General features: G+C 37.7%; 1 protein-coding gene across 3 annotated transcripts in view; it reads right to left on the minus strand.

Moving 5' to 3' along the window:
• Nucleotides 1–2,504: 2,504 nt before the first annotated feature.
• The window catches only part of LOC131154278 (multisubstrate pseudouridine synthase 7), a 61,259-nt gene continuing 44,958 nt past the window's right edge, over nt 2,505–18,805 (minus strand). The window contains exons 15-20 of one of the 3 annotated variants that reach the window (XM_058106949.1): nt 15,844–15,911; nt 15,682–15,742; nt 5,050–5,087; nt 4,882–4,950; nt 4,197–4,569; nt 2,505–2,768 (exon numbers count right to left, since the gene is read on the minus strand). In XM_058106949.1, the coding sequence (XP_057962932.1) occupies nt 2,736–2,768; nt 4,197–4,569; nt 4,882–4,950; nt 5,050–5,087; nt 15,682–15,742; nt 15,844–15,911 (642 nt within the window). In that variant the 3' untranslated portion in view covers nt 2,505–2,735. Of the gene's footprint in view, nt 2,769–3,289; nt 3,412–3,864; nt 4,570–4,881; nt 4,951–5,049; nt 5,088–15,681; nt 15,743–15,843; nt 15,912–18,805 lie in introns of those variants that run through there. The other 2 variants (XM_058106950.1, XM_058106948.1) reach the window with 2 other exon arrangements.

Raw genomic sequence — 18,805 nt, forward strand, 5'->3', positions numbered from 1 at the left:
TGATGATTTTTTGTGGGTCATTAATAAATTCATCACTGGAAAGGACATTTTTTTATGGTGTTCTAAAGTAGCCTACGCATCCTTTTCGTTCAATGTGGTTGTTGTACTAGTCTTTAAACCCTACCAAGGAATGTGGTTTGGTCGAAAAGGATGTCGTTGGCATATTATAATAGGTTTAGCTACTATAGGGATTTTCTTCTAGACAACTACTTTATTTTGATTATCTTTATTAATTTTGGGCTTTAGCTCAAGAGAGAAGTTTTCTAGTTGGCCTTACTAAACACCACTAGAACCTTTTACTCTTCTTTGCCAGCTCTTTGGTGGCCACTTGCTCACTGAGAAACGTCTAAGAAGGTAGGAGAAAACTTTCCCAAAAGTAAACAACAAATAGCTAGTCTAATTTGATACCACATAATAATAGAGCTAAGGTAAGGAGAGACCCGATAGAAACACCATCAACAACGAACAAGGCATCCATTTTATTGGTTGTTTTCAATCTTGAAGGGATTTGGGCTTGGCTTACTAAGGATTTTCACATGGCCTTTCTTACAACAACAAAACTAAGCTTTAAATCCCACTAGATGGGGTTGACTACATAAATTTTTTTCTACCAATTTATGCAATCATGGGTCATTTATTTTGACAAATTCAGGATTATTAAATTCTTACTAATTACATAGGTCAACAGTCACATAACCTTTTCTACGGTTGAAAAATAAAAGGCAACGAAGTGAACCTCCAACTAGTGCTAAACCCTACATTTTATTTCTTGCTAAAAGGAAAATTTTATCTTTCGTCAAAGTCCTTTGATAATACAAGATTTTGTGTAGAATGCTATTACACTTTAGTACAACTAGCATATGCATCTAGATTCCTTCTTAAGAACAAAAAGGTTCTAAAAAATGTTTATCCTTAGCTCAACCTAGACTTGCTTTGAGGCAAAAAAAAAAGGGCTCACCAGCCATGGGTAGAGGGATGGATAGTCTTGCGAGTCGGTGAGGACCACCATAGTTCATCCTAGTAGTCAGTTAATAGAGTCAATTATATCTAGGAAGAGCTATTGAATTGACGACAAACAGATTGACCAAAGTTCTAGGTCACTTGTCCCTTTTTTTTGTTTTTTTTTCCCTAATGTTGGTTGGGCATAGCTAGTATAGAAAGGGATTAATTTCCAAAGTGGATTGTACTCTTCATTCTTGAAAACGCTACCAACTGGTAATTTGATTTGCCCCAATCTGATAACATACACACACATGCGCCACACACGGGCGTGCTCTCTCTCTCTCTCTCTCTCTCTCTCTCTCTCTCTCTCTCTCTCTCACACACACACACACACACAAAACATAGATATGCAATGGCATTAATGTCCAAACCCAAAACAAAAGTCATATTCAAGAGGAAAATAACAATAAATCTAATTAAAATGTAAAAACCTAAAATCTAAGTCTGTATTAGGAGTGGATTCAGGGTATCTAATCAACATTTGAGGCGTCACACGGGGATGGGGATAAAAAAAATCCAATAGATTTGAGAATGGGGGAAGTACTTTTGCCCCAAGAGAAATTTGGGACAGTGGGTGGGGATGCCATAACCATTCGGGACACATCGATGAGCATGACAGTCGACCCAAATTTGCTCCATTTACATCCAAATCAATATGAGACTAAGAAAAAACCCTTCCTTGCGCTCAATTATGCAAGAAAGACACTCGTACAAATATCACAAACTACTTCCATGAAAATGCAAAGGTACAGTCGATGCTCACAAGGACCTGACCATTCACTTTTGCTTGTTGAATACCCACATTGGTGCTACAGCTAGTTGTCAATAGTGCAACATGAAGGAACCTCTCTCCTCCTTGGACCATAAAGAGCGGTTAAACACTTGGTGTATAATACCTGCAGAGCCTAAGATTCTTCCAAAAGCTGGCATATGAGTTGGTGAGTGCAAACATCCAGCCACTGTAACTAAAACATACCTAATGAAATTAAATTCTGTATAATTTATACCTTGTATCACTAATTTGCATCATCACCAGTAAAATTTCAGTGCAAACTCTTTCTAATCTTTTCATGTTGACCAATGTTTTGATTGAAATCGAGGACTGTAATAATTTGAATAGATTGAAATTGATGATTAAGAACTGATCCTCCTCTATACAGCTGCTTTCAATCTTTGTTTATATTTCTTATTATTTTCCAAATGCAAGTGGATTGCAATGACAAGTGAGAAACATCAGGTTCCCTCAGCAGCATTTAAAAGGGGTGTTGAACACTGTCAGCTCATTCAGAAATTGAGCAAACTGAATCCAAAAACTTTTGGTTTGGTTCAACTCGGCAATATGGATAGTTTGAGTAGGTTTTAACATTTAATTTGCCAACCTCAGAAGCTGGTTTTAGTTCAAATTTATCTTCATAAACCCAACCAAATCAAACCATTTATGCCCCTAAAGCTACCTAGGGCACTCATTTGTGCTGTCTTTTGGTAAAATATTTGCCATCCAATGGGTGCAAAATCAACAAATTAGAGATCAATAAAACAAGCAATTAATAACATGACATTGGTAGAATGGAAGGATGTGGTGGTGTTATTAAAGACAAGGGAATTTGATGCTCCAATTGATCTAAAATGTTAAAGAAACTGCAAATCACGAGCTACCGTTTCAAAACCATTGAACCAAGTTTGCTCATCTTTCGTAAAAGCCAGCGTGCTCCATAATTTTCCAAGCACAACAATCAACGGTGGTTGAACATTTTCTGAAATAAAACCTGCACATTCAAGGCAATATATATAAATTAATGAGTATGCAAATGTACATTCTAGACTTGTAAAACAAGGTGCAAAAATTTCCTCCTAAAATAATAACTATGGTAACAAGGCAGGATGATGAGTGATAACCAGCAGCTGACAAGTTTAGGATTTGGGTCATGTTTGTATTGCGGCCTTCACATCTGAAGGCAACTCTAGTAGTTGAGGACATACAAATACCTTGGCCATATATAGTATACATAAAATTTAAAGATTGTCATCTGACCTATTGGGTGGGGTTGTTCACAGTAAAATGCGTCTTTGGAACAGACTACCAGTATTTGTAGTACTCCTTACAAGAAGGGTAAACAAGATGAGCTCTAAGTTTAGAGTAAATTAAAACAAAACTTCACAAGGGTTTAATTTCTAACTGGTCTCATATTTGAGGTGAACTGAGCAATAAATATAAACAAATGAAAAAGATATTTCAGTTTCAATTTGGTATAAACAAACTGTGTATGCAACATTTGGAAACCGAGACAAAACCTTGTGCATTTGCTTCTTGATAGCATTAGTTGCAACTTCAAGAAAAGCTCACATCCATCAATCTCAAGTGACAACAAGCCTATGAGTTCACTTGTTTAACATTTTATGGAATGCAACCTGCATAAGCACAGAATCCATAAATGCATTTGGTACTAATACAAAAGCAAACATGGAAAACCCCGCAGACAGAAAGGAAATGAGGCGAGTCCCTCAAATTGCTCCCACTGCCACACCTTATCAGGGAGCTTCAGGGTTCCTATTTCCAAATTCAACAGTGTTTTGTTGAGTTGGATTGGCGATGATCTGTAAGTTTGAGCTTGCAATGTGGATACTCAATTCACTATAAATATTTATGTACATACAAATTTATGTAAACAGAATTATTTTTTACTGAGTACCCCTGCTGCACTCTTCACCACCTGGTCCCTATCAGAAAAAGATTGGCAAGCACAAAAAATGGCTCTATTGTGTTTTTAGTGAAATTCCAAATTCAAAATTCTTTAAGTGTACAGTTTATCTCATTTGGTCTGTTGTATTCAGACAAGCATGGTCACCCCAAAGCTAGTCCACTTTCAAATCTGTATAACAAAAGAATGCTTATTGATCACCTTTCCATACCAGATGGCAAGTCGAACAACAGTGTCTGTTTGTTGTTGCTGCTCATTAAGTGTACAGTTTATATCATTTGGTCTGCTGTATTTAGACAAGCATGGTCACCCCAAAGCTAGTTCACTTTCAAATCTATACAACAAAAGAATGCTTATTGAAAAGAATGCTTATTGATCTCCTTGCCATACCAGATGGCAAGTCGAACAACAGTGTGTTGTTGCTGTTGTTTTGGCTCATGTCATAAACTTACTTTTGTACTAGCATATTGACAGCAGAAAAAGTAAATTACGTACAGAAGTGGATGTCTTCAACAATTCCCTTATGGCCATTGTTGCGTATGAAGAAGTGGGGAGAGTAAAGCCTAACTTGAGAGCTGTCTGTGCTCTCGGAGAATCATCATCAGTAACTTGAGCAGAGGCACAAACGAGTTCAGCTTGCGAGAGACTTACTTCTCTCTCACTCTGCACCTCATTATTATAATTTGTAATCATTGAATCATTTTTAAAATTCTGTGACTGCTTCATGCAACCAAAGGAAAAATGTTCGTCTGCATTTCTATTAACAGGATCCTCTTTTTGGTTTATATTCAGTGGCATAGACTTGGAAATTGTGTCCATATCTGTTTCTGCCAATGGAATGTTCCCATCAGTGTAAGTTAGCAGTTCCCTGCAACAAGGATGGATAAATAAAAAAAAATTAATACATAAATAAATAAAGAGTTTCTTTTGTAGAAACAACACAATAACAAAAATAACACAAGGCCTTAAGCTCCACTAGGCAGGGTAGGCTACATGAATCCTTCTCCACGAATATGCACAAAATTGGGCAAAATCTTTTGACAAATGGAAGGTTGTTAAATCCTTATTTTAACATTCCAATTATATCCCTTCCAAGCCTACTCCTCCCCACATCTCTTCCATATCTTATCTTATACAGAGGAAAACAAAGAGATGGATGGAAATAGTAATGTTTGAGCACCATTCAAACTCCATTGGTTTCTGGAAGACCCGCCTATAACATCCAGTCACATTGGTTATTGAGAATTCCCTAAAAAAGATGGCAACATTTAAAATTCCATTAACAATTGAGACAATAGAAGAAAAAACTGGCAAGAGTGCTCCAAGGAGAAAGTTTTCAGCAATTTACTTGATAGGATGCATACTCTCTGTCAAGTTGATGGTATCCTGATTAATGCAAACAAAACATGGAGTTAGAAAATCAGGTAGTAATCAGATAGTCACAAAGCTCAAAATGCATCCATCTAGCTGCTTGAATTAGTTGACACTACTAAATATTTTCTCTTCTTTTTTCTCCCATGTTCTCAGTTCTAACAATAAAAGATTATATGAGCAGATTCATCAATTCTCTTTGTCCACAGCATTCTTACCTAGGTGTCTTCCAACTTTTATTTAATCTCAATCCTAAAAGCAAACCTGTTCAGGTTTTTTTTTGTGGTTTCTTTTCAGTATCTGAGTGTAAAATGTTGTCCAATGATGGACACAGATTCAATATCACACAGCCAAACCAACATTGAACCGAAAGATAAGAAAAGAAGAAACCCAGGGACAGGGAAACAATTCTCCACTTTATTCATCCCAATCTAATTTTAGTGCAACACACTTTTCAATTTCCACTCCTTATGGCGGATTGATATAAGACAAGAAAACATCATTTTGAACTTCAGGTATCTTGTGAACATCAATTTTCAGTAGTATCTCACATTTGTAATATGGATTCAACTGAATTATACTATAAATCCTGTTTTAGCATTGCTTAAATTTTCAGCCTTGTTTTGTTTTAAACCATTAACTAACACATAACTCCAACAAAACATCCTCCCCTAACTTTAGACAGAGACTAAAGGCCCACAGTGCAAAACAACAAAGCCCAAGTACCGAGCAAGCATATTCTAGAACAAATGAAAACGGCAGCCCATTAGATTAACCTTCTTGCCATAGAAGGCTCTAAAGAGGGTTAGATACAACTTTCCTTTCTGCAACCCAAACCTGTGGTCTGTAGGTCTCAATAAAGCAACGTCACTGATATGCTAAGGCAACTCTCAAAGGTCAAAACAATAATTAAATTTTACATTTCCCACGTCAAACACATGCCCATTCTTTTTCAGATAGAAGAAGAAATTTTATTATGGGTAACGAAATGGGTTCAACCTAACAAAGGTCAAGAAGTCCAAAAGCTATAAAATAAATGGAAATTATGGATATGATTATGGATATGACAGGGACATCATTTGTAAGGAATATATATCCTTCTAATCGTTATGGACTACATGATATACCTGAAAATTATGACTTGGGTATTCCTCCAGGGAACCAATCTTCACAACCCAGGCGAAGGAGTACTCGTGGTGATTCTAATGATTCTACTGAAGATCCATATGGTGTGGTTCGTAGTTTTGGCGACTTTGGTTTAGATGGTTCATCATTACAATCATATGGATCTCATCCAGCATATCCACATTATGCATGTCGTGACTCATGTTTTTATCCTAGTGGATCAGGAATCTTAGGATCTAGTGAGTCTTCTTCTACACACTACCCAGAACCAGCCCCAGCCCCAATTTATGGACATTATTCAGGATATGGTCAAAAAGGAGATTATGCACCTCCTATATTAGTTGGATTTTCACCACCAGTACATTTTCAAGAGCAACAACAAAATGACGCAAACTTGGGTTTATTCAGCTATGTATTTCCACAAGGATAGGGGGATAATTTCCAATCCCAATCTCAAGATACAGATGCAAATTATGAAGACGACCCTCCACATCATTCTTTTTAGTGGTGACATGTGTTATGTTATAAATTTGTAATATTGTATTCATGTATTTTCAACTATTTATTGATATTTTATATCGATCACTTTTTAAATTCATGTATGTGTAATGTGTATATTGAGTATTGAGTCTATTGACTCATTTTTAGTAACTTTCTGCCTTTAAATAATTGATTTTTCATATTAATTACATTTCTACATTTTTTTACTCATTAAAGTAATGTAAACTATAAAAAAAATATGTTTTTTTTATTATAAACAGCACACTAAAATTAAATTAAAAATCATAATGCCTATTAAAAAGCATTTGTAGGTTAAATGAAAGCCTTCAAAATTCATTAAAAATCATGTTTTAATGGATTTCATGCTTATTTTTCGATTTTGGCATGGCTGTGCATGCATGAAAAAAATTCATGACCATTACGCCCGCTTCCTGTTACGTAACACCCACGTCTCCCGTGACCCCCGCAACCGTTACGCGACATTACCCACGACCACGATTTCGAGTCATGCATTTTAGTTAACCATTCATGTCTAAATTATCTTTATTTGTATAACAAATTATATTTAATTGATTTATGAGTTTCAGTTATATTAGCCGAATATATTTAATGCACATTATCCTATGAATAAGTTTAATACACATGCTATATTACAACTATTGCACGTCATACACAACATAGATGCATTTAATTTGCGGTCCTAAAACTTAAATTATTATGTCTATTAACCATTTTTAAAGTTCCACAAAAGAATTACATGCTTTACTACTAATTCACTTTCCATCATTTTTTTAAAATCTAAATCAAGAGGGACACAAAATTGAAATTTCCATCAAAATTTCCATACTCTTGGATTTTCAAAATTTTAGTTGAAATCGAAGTTTATGACCTTGGTGTGTACTAACGCACGCTTAACAAAGTAACTATGCACAAGTATCCCATCCAGTGATTGCCTAATTGTGTGATCATCTAAGTCATGCCAACCACTTCACAAAACAAAACTTGTACACTACTACCAAGCGAGTATAATAGAAGGATATGAAACCAAAAACTACTTGCATGATAAGGTATAGGGCGTATGACTTCATGGTGATGCCCTTTGGGTTCACAAATGGGCCAACTACTTTTGCACACTTATGAATCAAGTGCTTCTTGATTAACTCAACAAGTTTTTCATAGTATGTCTAGATGACACTATTGTTTATAGTACCACTCTAGAGGAACATAAGGAACATCTATGAAAGACACATTGAAGGAGAACAGCCTTTATGTGAAAAAATAGAAGCGTTCTTTCACCAGAGGCGTATCAGGTCTCTTTGTCATGTGGTTAAACAAGGTCAATTAGGATGGATATAGAGAAGGTGAGAGCTTTCAAGAGTGGTAGATTCCAAATGACCATTAAGGAGCTGCATTCATTTCTTGGACTCGCCAATTACAATCACAAGTTCATGGAGGAGTACTTGAGAGCTCGCCAAAATTTCCATTGAAATTTTTTACTACCCTTGAATCGCCAAAAATCATCTGAAATTGATGAAAATCTTGAAATTTCAACGAAATTTTTCAAAATTTAACAAAAGAATAGAATTCCTTGAAATTCAAAGTTAAGATTCAAAACAAAAATTGAAATTTTTCTCTTGATATATCCTTTTTTTGGTATTGAAACTAAAGATTATTACAAGAAGGATATAAATTATAGCTTTTAAACTTCAAATTATACAAAAGATTAAACTTAGATATTAGCTACAACATTTTTATTTGATCATTTATTTCTAAATAATGTGTATCAATATACTAAACAATATTTAACTAGTTTATGAGTATCATTTACATTAATTGAATATACTTAGTTACTTACTATGAGTATTATATTAGAATTTTAGCACCTTATACACCACATAACTCTCCTCGATGTGCTTTATTTATAATAGTTTACTTATAAATCAAGCATTATTATGTTCATTAGTAGTTATAAAAGTTTCATGAAAGAATTTCATGTTTTACTACTAATTTTCATTATTTCTAAAACATCAACATCGAAATTTCCATCAAATTTTTTGCACTTTTCAAGCTAGAAATTTTAGTCGAAATTGAATTTGAGACCTTGCGGAGAATTACACCCCTAAACAAATTGTTGAAAAAAAGTGATGTGGAATTGGATGGAGGACTGTCAAAGAGCTTACAACTAAGCATGATGTGGGATCTAGTACTAGTATTGCACTTCTAGATATCATGTAGCCCTTCAAGGTACATACAAATGCATCAAAATATGCTTTTGGTTGACAGGATTGACATCCTATTGCATACAAGAGCCATAAGCTTAGTGAAGCTTAGTGAAGTTGCGGGAAAGTACATAGATCAACAAAAAAAGACGCTATTGGTGATTCATGTCTTTGAGTGTGGAGGCATTACTTGCTTGGGTCTAAAGTTTGTGGTGAAAATAGAAAACTCATCATCAACCATACAAACTAAGTAATTCCCCAAGCAAGCTCGTTGGCAAGAATTTTTGTAAAAAGTTTGATTTCTTCTTCAGGCACATATAGGGCTAACGAACCAAGTTGCAAAACATCGAGCACAAAGGCCGATCTTTGCAGCCTTATAACTTGCAACACACTTGACAAACAAGTAGGTTACGTGAAAGTGTATTGAGGAGAGCCTTGTCAAAGATCCAATTGCCCAAAACTGCCTGGAGTTGGTGGGAAAGGGTAAAGCACGCCAACTATGGTTAGAGCGTAGATTAATGTCACGGGCTAAGCTTGTTCAGGGCATTATGCTTGCCTATGACCGCTTATCTCGTGTGTTTGGGATGGGTTTCCATCATGTAAATACTAGTGTAGGGTTATTTTCTAGTATTTCTTTCATTGTAAGCCAAATAAGGCAGTATGACTCCTCGGTCACTTTGATGTTTCCTAGTGCTAGAGTGAGAATGGCCTAGAAAGCTCTTTAGGGGAGGGTGAGTGTTCATCAATCATTGTAAAACTCACTAGCAATTGTCAACGTGCTTAGCCTACTTGCCTCCCTCGCTAAGTACAACATGTCAACGGAGGATTTGTTAATGAATTACGTTTGCTTCAATATTTACTGCTTGGTTGCCACGGCTTTCATGAATTGATTATAATTTCCGCTGCTATCTGATTGAATGTTAATGAAAGTGTTCCGTAGATGAATGTTGGTAAACAAAAGGCTGGCTAGTTAAGCAAGAGTGTTTTAGCTAGCGCCGCACGGCCCTTCACAACGGTGTGAAAAAGGCGGACCGTGACATTTGGTATCAGAGCCAAGTCGGTGACACTTGGTGAGAGCCCAAGGTTGAGTTGCTACGTGAATTCGATTGCCTTCGTTGTTGGGTTTGGAAAGCTTTGGTAAGTGACCATGGCACCAAACAATGCTGAGAGGATCAGCGTGCTGGAAGCACAGGTTGAAGAGTCAACCAACACTATGGCCGCGGAGGTGGCCCAGATGAGAGAACTTGTTGATGAAGTGAGGGGATCACAAAAACATCAAGCAGGTTTGATAGGCGACATGTCAGAGGACTTTCGCCACACTGTGGAAACTTTGCAAGCCCGGATGGCAGATCTGGATGCAAAGGTAAATGTGATGGTTCTTGCTATGAGGAACTCCAACACTCCGGGAGTTAGCAAAACCAAGGTGCCAGAACCCAGGACGTATGGGGGTGCCCGAGATGCCAAGGAGTTAGAGAACTTCTTGTTTGATGTGGAGCAGTACTTTCGCGTTGTGAGGATGGCCTCAGAACAGGCAAAGGTGGATACTGCGACCATGTACTTGGTTGGTGATGCCAAACTGTGGTGGCGTACCAAGTACAGAGAAATTGAAAATGGAAGCTGTGTGATTGATAGTTGGGCAGACTTGAGGAGAGAGCTCAAGGCCCAATTCTTTCCTGAGAACGTTGAGTATAATGCAAGGAGAAAACTGAGAGATCTCAAGCATATGGGGTCAATCAGTGAATATGTGAAACAATTTTCTGCTTTAATGTTGGATATTTGGGATATGTCGGAGAAGGACAAGTTGTTCTATTTTCTAGAGGGGATGAAACCGTGGGCAAGAACTGAACTTCATAGACAAAGGGTTCAAGACTTGTCAACTGCACAAGCGGCTGCAGAACGCTTGACAGACTACGCTGGTGATGAGACCACTTCGTCCAAACGGTTTGGCGAAGAGGGAAACGGTGGAAAGTCTTTCAAGAATGGCAAACCCAAGAGTGGGGGAGCCGACCCTAATTCATCAACCTTACAGGAAGCTTCGTCGTCTCGAGGGTTCAACACACCCAATGGAAAGGGGAAGAGTAAAATTGAGTGTTTCTTGTGTCGAGGTCCTCATCGAGTTTTTGAGTGCCCTCACAAAGCATCACTTAATGCCTTACAGGCTTCTATTGCAGAACAGGCAGTGGAAGACGATGGGGAAGAGGATGACGCCCCGAGGGTGGGTTCAGTGCGGTTAGTGAACGCATTGGAAAAGCAGGCAAAAACACCGAAAGTTACACGAGCAAAAGGGTTAATGTTTGTGGACTTGAGGATAAATGGGAAGAGTACTCGCGCTATGGTGGATACAGGAGCTACTCATAATTTTGTTTCGCAGTTGGAAGCAGGAAGACTCAACTTATCCTTAGAGAAGGATACAGGACGCGTGAAAGCAGTTAACTCTGTAGCCCAGCCTACTCTGGGAGTAGCCAAGCAAGTGGTTATAAAGCTTGGACAGTGGGAAGGTCATGCGAATTTCACAGCGGTGCCATTGGATGACTATCCAGTTATTCTAGGAATGGAGTTCCTAATGGGGACGAGGGCAGTGCTGATGCCTTCGGCTGGTTCCCTGTGTCTGATGGGAGATCACTCATGCATGGTGCAAGTCGTTGCAACGAAAGGAGACGAAGGGAAGTCCCTTTCAGCCATTCAACTCAATGAAGGATTGGGTAAGGGTGAGCAGACACGTCTAGCCACGGTGGTGGTAGACAAAGAAGTAGGCCAAGAGCTGGAGCCTACGCCCATCCAAGCGGTGTTGGATGAGGATAAGGAGGTGTTGCCGGATAAGCTGCCTCACAATTTGCCTTCACGACGGACTGTGGAGCAAGAGATCAAGTTGTTATCAGGAGTGAAACCACCTGCTAAAAGGCCATGTTGGATTGCGCCTAGAGAGATAGTAGAGTTGGGGAAACAGCTTGATGAAGTGGAAGCGGGATGTGTTCGCCCTTCCAAAACACCGTTGGGAGCATCGGTGTCGTTTCAGAGGAAACATGAAGAGCATCTACGGAAGGTGTTCGACAGGCTGAAGGGAAACAGTCTGAATATGAAGAAGGAGAATTTCTCTTTCGCTCGGCGGAGCAACAAATTCCTTGGTCAAGTCGTTGAACAAGGTCGTATCCGGAGGGGTATGGAGAAGGTAAGGATGATTCAAGAACGGAAGATCCCCACGACAGTGAAGGAGTTGCGTTCCTTTCTTGGCCTTACTAGTTTCTACAGGAAGTTCGTTAAGGGGTATTCGCGGAGAATGACTCCAATGACAGGACTACTGGGGAGGTATTATTGGCCGCACACGCGGGATGATGTGGTTAATTATACCAAAACTTGTCTCACTTGCCAACAAGACAAGGGGGAGCGGAAGAAGTATGGTACTTTCATAGCCGCACCAAAGTACTGTTCGGCAGAGGGGACGACACAATTGTTCCTTGTGACTATTGTGAAACTTTGGGGTTTTCCCCAAGTTATTATTTGTGACCAAGATTTAATGTTCACTGACAACTTCTTAACAGAGTTTTTCAGGATATTCAGGTCACACCTTGACATCTCTTCGAGTTATCATCGACAGACAGACGAACAGATGAAGAGATTCAGAGAGCTACTAGATGAGTACTTGCACCATTGTGTCAATGACAACCAGAAGAATGGCGTGCAACTACTTGATGTGGCTCCATTCTGTGGCAACGCCCAAAGGCGCTCAACAACCAACAAGAGCCCTTTTGAGCTTGTTACAGGCCAGCTGCCGCTGTTACCTCACACAGTGGGCGAGCCGTACAGACGAAAGAGTCCCAGGGCATACATCTTCACCAGCGAAGGGAGAAAGAATGCAGAGTTTGCCCAAGCCTATCTGGAGAAAGCTTCTAAGCAGATGAAGAAGTGGGCAGATCAGGAGAGAAAACCGCAATTTCATGTCAATTGCCTCAAGCCATTCAACGCCAACACCAACGACCTGAGCAAAAGTCAGTCAAATAGTGCAGAGTTGAAGACAGTGCAACCTGACAGACATGATGTTGAAGAGATCCTTGCAGACAGAAAGTTCCAGTCCTCAAGGAAGAAGCGGCAGAAGTTCCTAGTGAAGTGAAAATGCCTTGATGATACAGAAATCAGCTGGATTTCTGCGGAAGATTTGAAGTCATTCGTGGACAAATTTGAAGTGTACCTATCGCCAAAAGTCTACGAGGACGTCGACCGCATAAGTGGGGGAGAATGTCACGGGCTAAGCTTGTTCAGGGCATTATGCTTGCCTATGACCGCTTATCTCGTGTGTTTGGGATGGGTTTCCATCATGTAAATACTAGTGTAGGGTTATTTTCTAGTATTTCTTTCATTGTAAGCCAAATAAGGCAGTATGACTCCTCGGTCACTTTGATGTTTCCTAGTGCTAGAGTGAGAATGGCCTAGAAAGCTCTTTAGGGGAGGGTGAGTGTTCATCAATCATTGTAAAACTCACTAGCAATTGTCAACGTGCTTAGCCTACTTGCCTCCCTCGCTAAGTACAACATGTCAACGGAGGATTTGTTAATGAATTACGTTTGCTTCAATATTTACTGCTTGGTTGCCACGGCTTTCATGAATTGATTATAATTTCCGCTGCTATCTGATTGAATGTTAATGAAAGTGTTCCGTAGATGAATGTTGGTAAACAAAAGGCTGGCTAGTTAAGCAAGAGTGTTTTAGCTAGCGCCGCACGGCCCTTCACAACGGTGTGAAAAAGGCGGACCGTGACAATTGTTGTTGACACATGGTCAGAGCTAAAAGGCGCTTTGTGCCTCAAGTTGGTGATGCTATTGCAGGAAAGTTGTGACACCATGTGGCCAGGCTATCCACAATGGCATCAAACTTTGGCATTGTTAAAGTAAAGGCACATGCGTGGTGAGTTAATTGAGTATTCCCAAACCTATCTCACCTGCTAACAGGACAGGGTTGAGCCAAATAAGATTGCAGGATAGTTGGGATCCTCTTCAAGAATCAATGATATCGTGTGACGGTGTCGTATTTGACTTTATCCAAAACTTGTAGAGTCGGGGAACACAATCTACACTAGTGGTCATAAACAGTTATTTTCATAATTCATACCAACACCAAAGTACTACTCAACAGAGGAGACAGCCTAGTTTTTTAAAAATATTGTGAAATATTAGGGTGTTCCCAAGACATGCCAATGATAAAGAAACAAGAGTCAAAACTTTTTGATAGAATTTTTCAAAATTCTTGTTTCATAGACTCACGTCTCTTTAAGCTACCACCCACAGAGAGATGGAGAGATTCAATGGACAAGTAGAAGAGCACTTGCATCATTTCATCATTACCAACCATAAGGATTCGTGCAACTACTCGACGCACAATTTCAGAAGTCTTTTTATATTGTTATGGGCCAACAGCCAGTATTACCTAACAAAGTGGGCAATCCACATAGAGAAAAGAATTCAAGAGCATATATCTTCACCAAAGAATGGAGAAAAGACGTGGAGATTGCATTAGAGACACAAAAGCGAAGATTACCAAACTCTTAGAGAAAGATTCAAAACAAATGAAGCTGTCGCATATCAAAGGAGAAGATTATTGCATTTCAACACAGGTAACTTGGTGCTTGTTAAGCTTCATCCAAGGCAAATGAAGCCACTACGAGGTCGAGATAACGAACTATTTCAAAATCTGAAGGACTAGTCCCCATTTTGGCTAGGGTTAGGAAGGCTTCTTACAAGGTTGATCCTCCATCTTTGATGAAGGTGCATCCTATGTTTCATGTTTGCCTCAAGCCATTAATCGGCGGCATTGAAAATCCAACCCGAAATTAGTCAACTAGAGCACCACCGAAGACCTCATAACGAATTGTTGAAGAGATCCTTGTAAAGAGTTTATATCATGAAAAAAGAAGTGGCATGAGTTCTTAGTGATGTGGAAGGGCCTTATAAATGAAGAAATCAGCTGGATGTCAGTGGAAGACATGAAACTATTGTTGAAGAGTACTTAACGCCAAAATCTATGGGAACGATAACCAAATAAGTGGGGGAAAAGGCCATGATCCAAGCTTGATCAAGGCATTATGCTTACCTATGACCACTTGTCTTATGCACATGAGATGGAAATCAAGTAAATACTAGTGTAGGTGTTATTCTTTGAGTGGGATAACGCCCTTAATTAAAACAATGAGGATAATTCCACAATCATTGATGTTTCCTAGTAACGAAGCAAGAATAACAAAGAAAACTCATTAGTAGAGGGTGATGCTCATCAATCTTTGTAAAATTCACAAGCTATTCTAAACGCATTAAGCCTACTTGCCTCCCTTGCTAAACACATGTTGCCTATGGAGGTGTGATTGATGAATTAAATTGCTTACAATTAATGGAGATATTTTATATTTATGCTTGTTTACTGATTCCACTTTATTTATATTCAATGGTTGTCATGTCATTCATGTGACAAAACCATGATTTACTTCTAGATAACTAGTTAAGGTAGTGTACTACACCTAGTTCCATCCGGCCCTTCACAAGGTGTGAAGCAGCTGCGACACCAGATTAGGCAACTTCAGTCCTCAACAAAAATTACATGGACTAGCTGACTTTTATTTTCAAACAGAAGGATGTAATGTTCATGTTAATCAATATGAGAATATGCTTGACAGTTGGCACTCACGAACAAATGCACAACTCGCAAGTATCAATGGCGACAAAAAGAAACAAAATAAGCGGCAATAAAATAACCAGAGTAACTTCAGCAAGAAAAAGCACCTTTTTTGCCAGATCATGATAAATTTCAGTGATATCATTCATTGGATAAATTACTCTTGAGCTGCCAAAAACACCAGACAAGAAAGAAAAACACAGAACAGGTAAATATTTTTATGGTCTGAATGAAATAAAAGTGGGTAAACTTTGTTTGTCCAGTCTTACCCAGGCAAAGGAAGGATAACATCTTCAATTGTATAATTTCCAGTGGCTAAATCTTCAGCATTTACAGCCTGTCAAAATTTAGCAACTTCCCTTAAAATTCTCAATCTAACGCATTGAAGAGTTCTACCTCATTACTAATGAGATATGTAGCAGTTGAATGGTACATGGAATTACAATATAGGAATACAACCAGTTTCAGGAATTTACTGAATCCTATTCAATTTGAAAATATATATATACACACACTTTTGAGAATAGAGGTTAATTACAAAATTGTGCCTTATCAAGTATCAAGGACCCAAATAGAGAGAGACCCCACTTGAATTTAGCCTATGTTGTCCCACTAAAATGATGTCAGTTTGACATGAAGAAACAACTCAGATCCAAAACACATAAAGTTCCATTCCAAATTACTTAAATTAGTTTGATGTGATGATCCAACTCCGTGTGTGATGCACTTAATGCACTAATATTTTCACATACAGCCGGCCCCAAGCCCAGGTAAAAGACGAGGGTTGCGATAGGTAGCTGATAGTCAGCATAAAACTTATCAAATCATTATGATATGAATCCTTACAGATTATTTGCCCCTACAAGCAACGCTGCACTTATTCACCCAAGTGTAGCAAAAAGTGGGGAAGGGTGGGCTAGGTCATCGCCCCAAAGCGATGTGCCATGGCAGCATCCAAGTACGGTGTCAAATATGCAAGGGTTCCCGCATTATTCTAGATGTGGGCAGGTAAAGAAGTTAGTCAGGAGACTTGGATAAGATTAGCAACTTGGAATACAAGGGCAATTACGGGTAAAAGCATGGAAATTGTAGATACAATGATTAGAAGAAAAATTAATCTAATCTACCTTCAAGAAACTAAATGGGTGGGGGAGAAAGCTAAAGAAATTGAAAAATCAGGATTTAAACTTTGGTACAGTGGAAATGAAAATTGTAACAATGGGGTAGGAATTTTTGTAGCCAAAAACTTAAAAGATGGTGTGGTAGATGCCAAAAGAGTAGAGGATAGAATCATAAAAATCAAGATGATCTTAGGCCAAGAGATAATAAATGTCATTAGTGCTTATGCTCCTCAAGTAGGCTTAGCAGAAACCTTACGAGAAAATTTTGAGAAAATACGGATAGTATTATACAAGGCATATCAAGGACTAAGAAAATATTCATAAAAGCATATATAAATGGACACATTGGAAGGGATGAGAGGATACATGGAGGATATGGATATAGAGACAAAAATAAGCCTGGGGAGATGAACTTAGACTTCGCCATTTCATATGATTTTATCACAATAAATACTTACTTTAAGAAGAGAGAAGAACATTTAACCTTTAAAAATGGACAAAATAAAAGTCAAATAGATTTTTTCTTAACTAAGAGGGTAGATCGTTTATCGTGCGAGGATTGTAAAGTTATCACAAGTGAAAGCTTAACCACAAAATATAGAGTCTCAAAAATGAGATTCCATGATGTATGTTGTTTGCAGAAGATATTGTCTTGATTGATGAAACTAGAGGTGGAGTAGAATCTAAGTTAGAATTATGGAGAGAGGCATTAGAATCTAGAGGTTTTAGGATAAGTAGAAATAAGATAAAAATATATGAAATGTAATTTCAATAATAATAGGAGGAATATTGGAGACAGTTAAACTTGATGAGAAGAAATCAACAGCACTAGTAGATATTTTTTCTTAACTAAGAGGATAGATCGTTTATCGTGCTAAGATTGTAAAGTTATCACAGGTGAAAGCTTAACCACAAAATAGAGTTTTAGTGTTAGATATATGTACAAAAAAATGGAAGAGAAAGAATAAAATAAATTAATGTAATAGAACTAGGTAGTGGAACCCAAAGGGAGAAAATATAATAAAATCTAAAAATAAAATGATCAAAGATGGCGATTAGACTATAGAGGATGGTGTAGATATAAGCACTCTTGCGAGTAGGATAGCTAGCTCTATTAAAAAGATAGTAGAAGTGATTTTAGGTGAATCAAGAGGAAGATTCTTGAATGGTAAAGAAAGTTGGTGGTGGGATCAAGATGTATAAAAAGTTGTAAAGACAAAATGAACTTGTATAAAACATGACAAAAATGTTAAAACATGGAAAACTTTGAAAAGTATAAAGAGGTGAAAAAAGATGCAAAAAAGGTCGTTAGTGAAGCTAAACATAGATCATTTGATTTGTATGTCAAATTAGATACAAAAGAAGGGGAAAGAGACATAATTAAACTTGTTAAATCTAGAGAAAGAAAGAGTAAAGACTTAGGTAATGTAAAATGTATACAAAGTAAGGATGATTTTTTTTTTATAAGTAATAAGTTTATTGATAACAAAATAAACACCAAATACACAAGGATAAGTAGATATCCAAAATGAGATTCCATAATGTATGTCAAATTATATACAAAAGAAGGGGAAAGAGACATAATTAAACTTGCTAAATCCAGAGAAAGAAAGAGCAAAGACTTAGGTAATGTAAACTGTATACAAAGTAAGGATGATTCTTTTGTTATAAGTAATAAGTTTATTGATAACAAAATGAACACCAAATACACAAGGATAAGTAGATATCCAAAACGAGATTCCATGATGTATATTGTTTGCAGTTTATTTTGTCTTGATCGATGAAACTAGAGGAGGAGTAGAATCTAAGTTAGAATTATGGAGAGAGGCATTAGAATCTAGAGATTTTAGGATAAGTAGAAATAAGATAGAATATATGAAATGTAATTTCAATAATAATAGGAGGAATATTGGAGACAGTTAAACTTGATGAGAAGAAATCAATAGCACTAGTAGATTTCGATACCTTGGATTTATTAGGCAAGTTGAAGTAGAAATTGAAGACGTAACACAGAGTTAAAGTAAGTTGGATAAAATGAAGAAGCGTTTCGATTCTGCTTTATGATCATAGAATACCTTTAAAATTAAAAAGAAATTTTTATACGACAACT

Source organism: Malania oleifera, chromosome 4 (assembly GCF_029873635.1).
Source record: "Malania oleifera isolate guangnan ecotype guangnan chromosome 4, ASM2987363v1, whole genome shotgun sequence".
Classification (NCBI taxonomy): Eukaryota; Viridiplantae; Streptophyta; class Magnoliopsida; order Santalales; family Ximeniaceae; genus Malania; species Malania oleifera.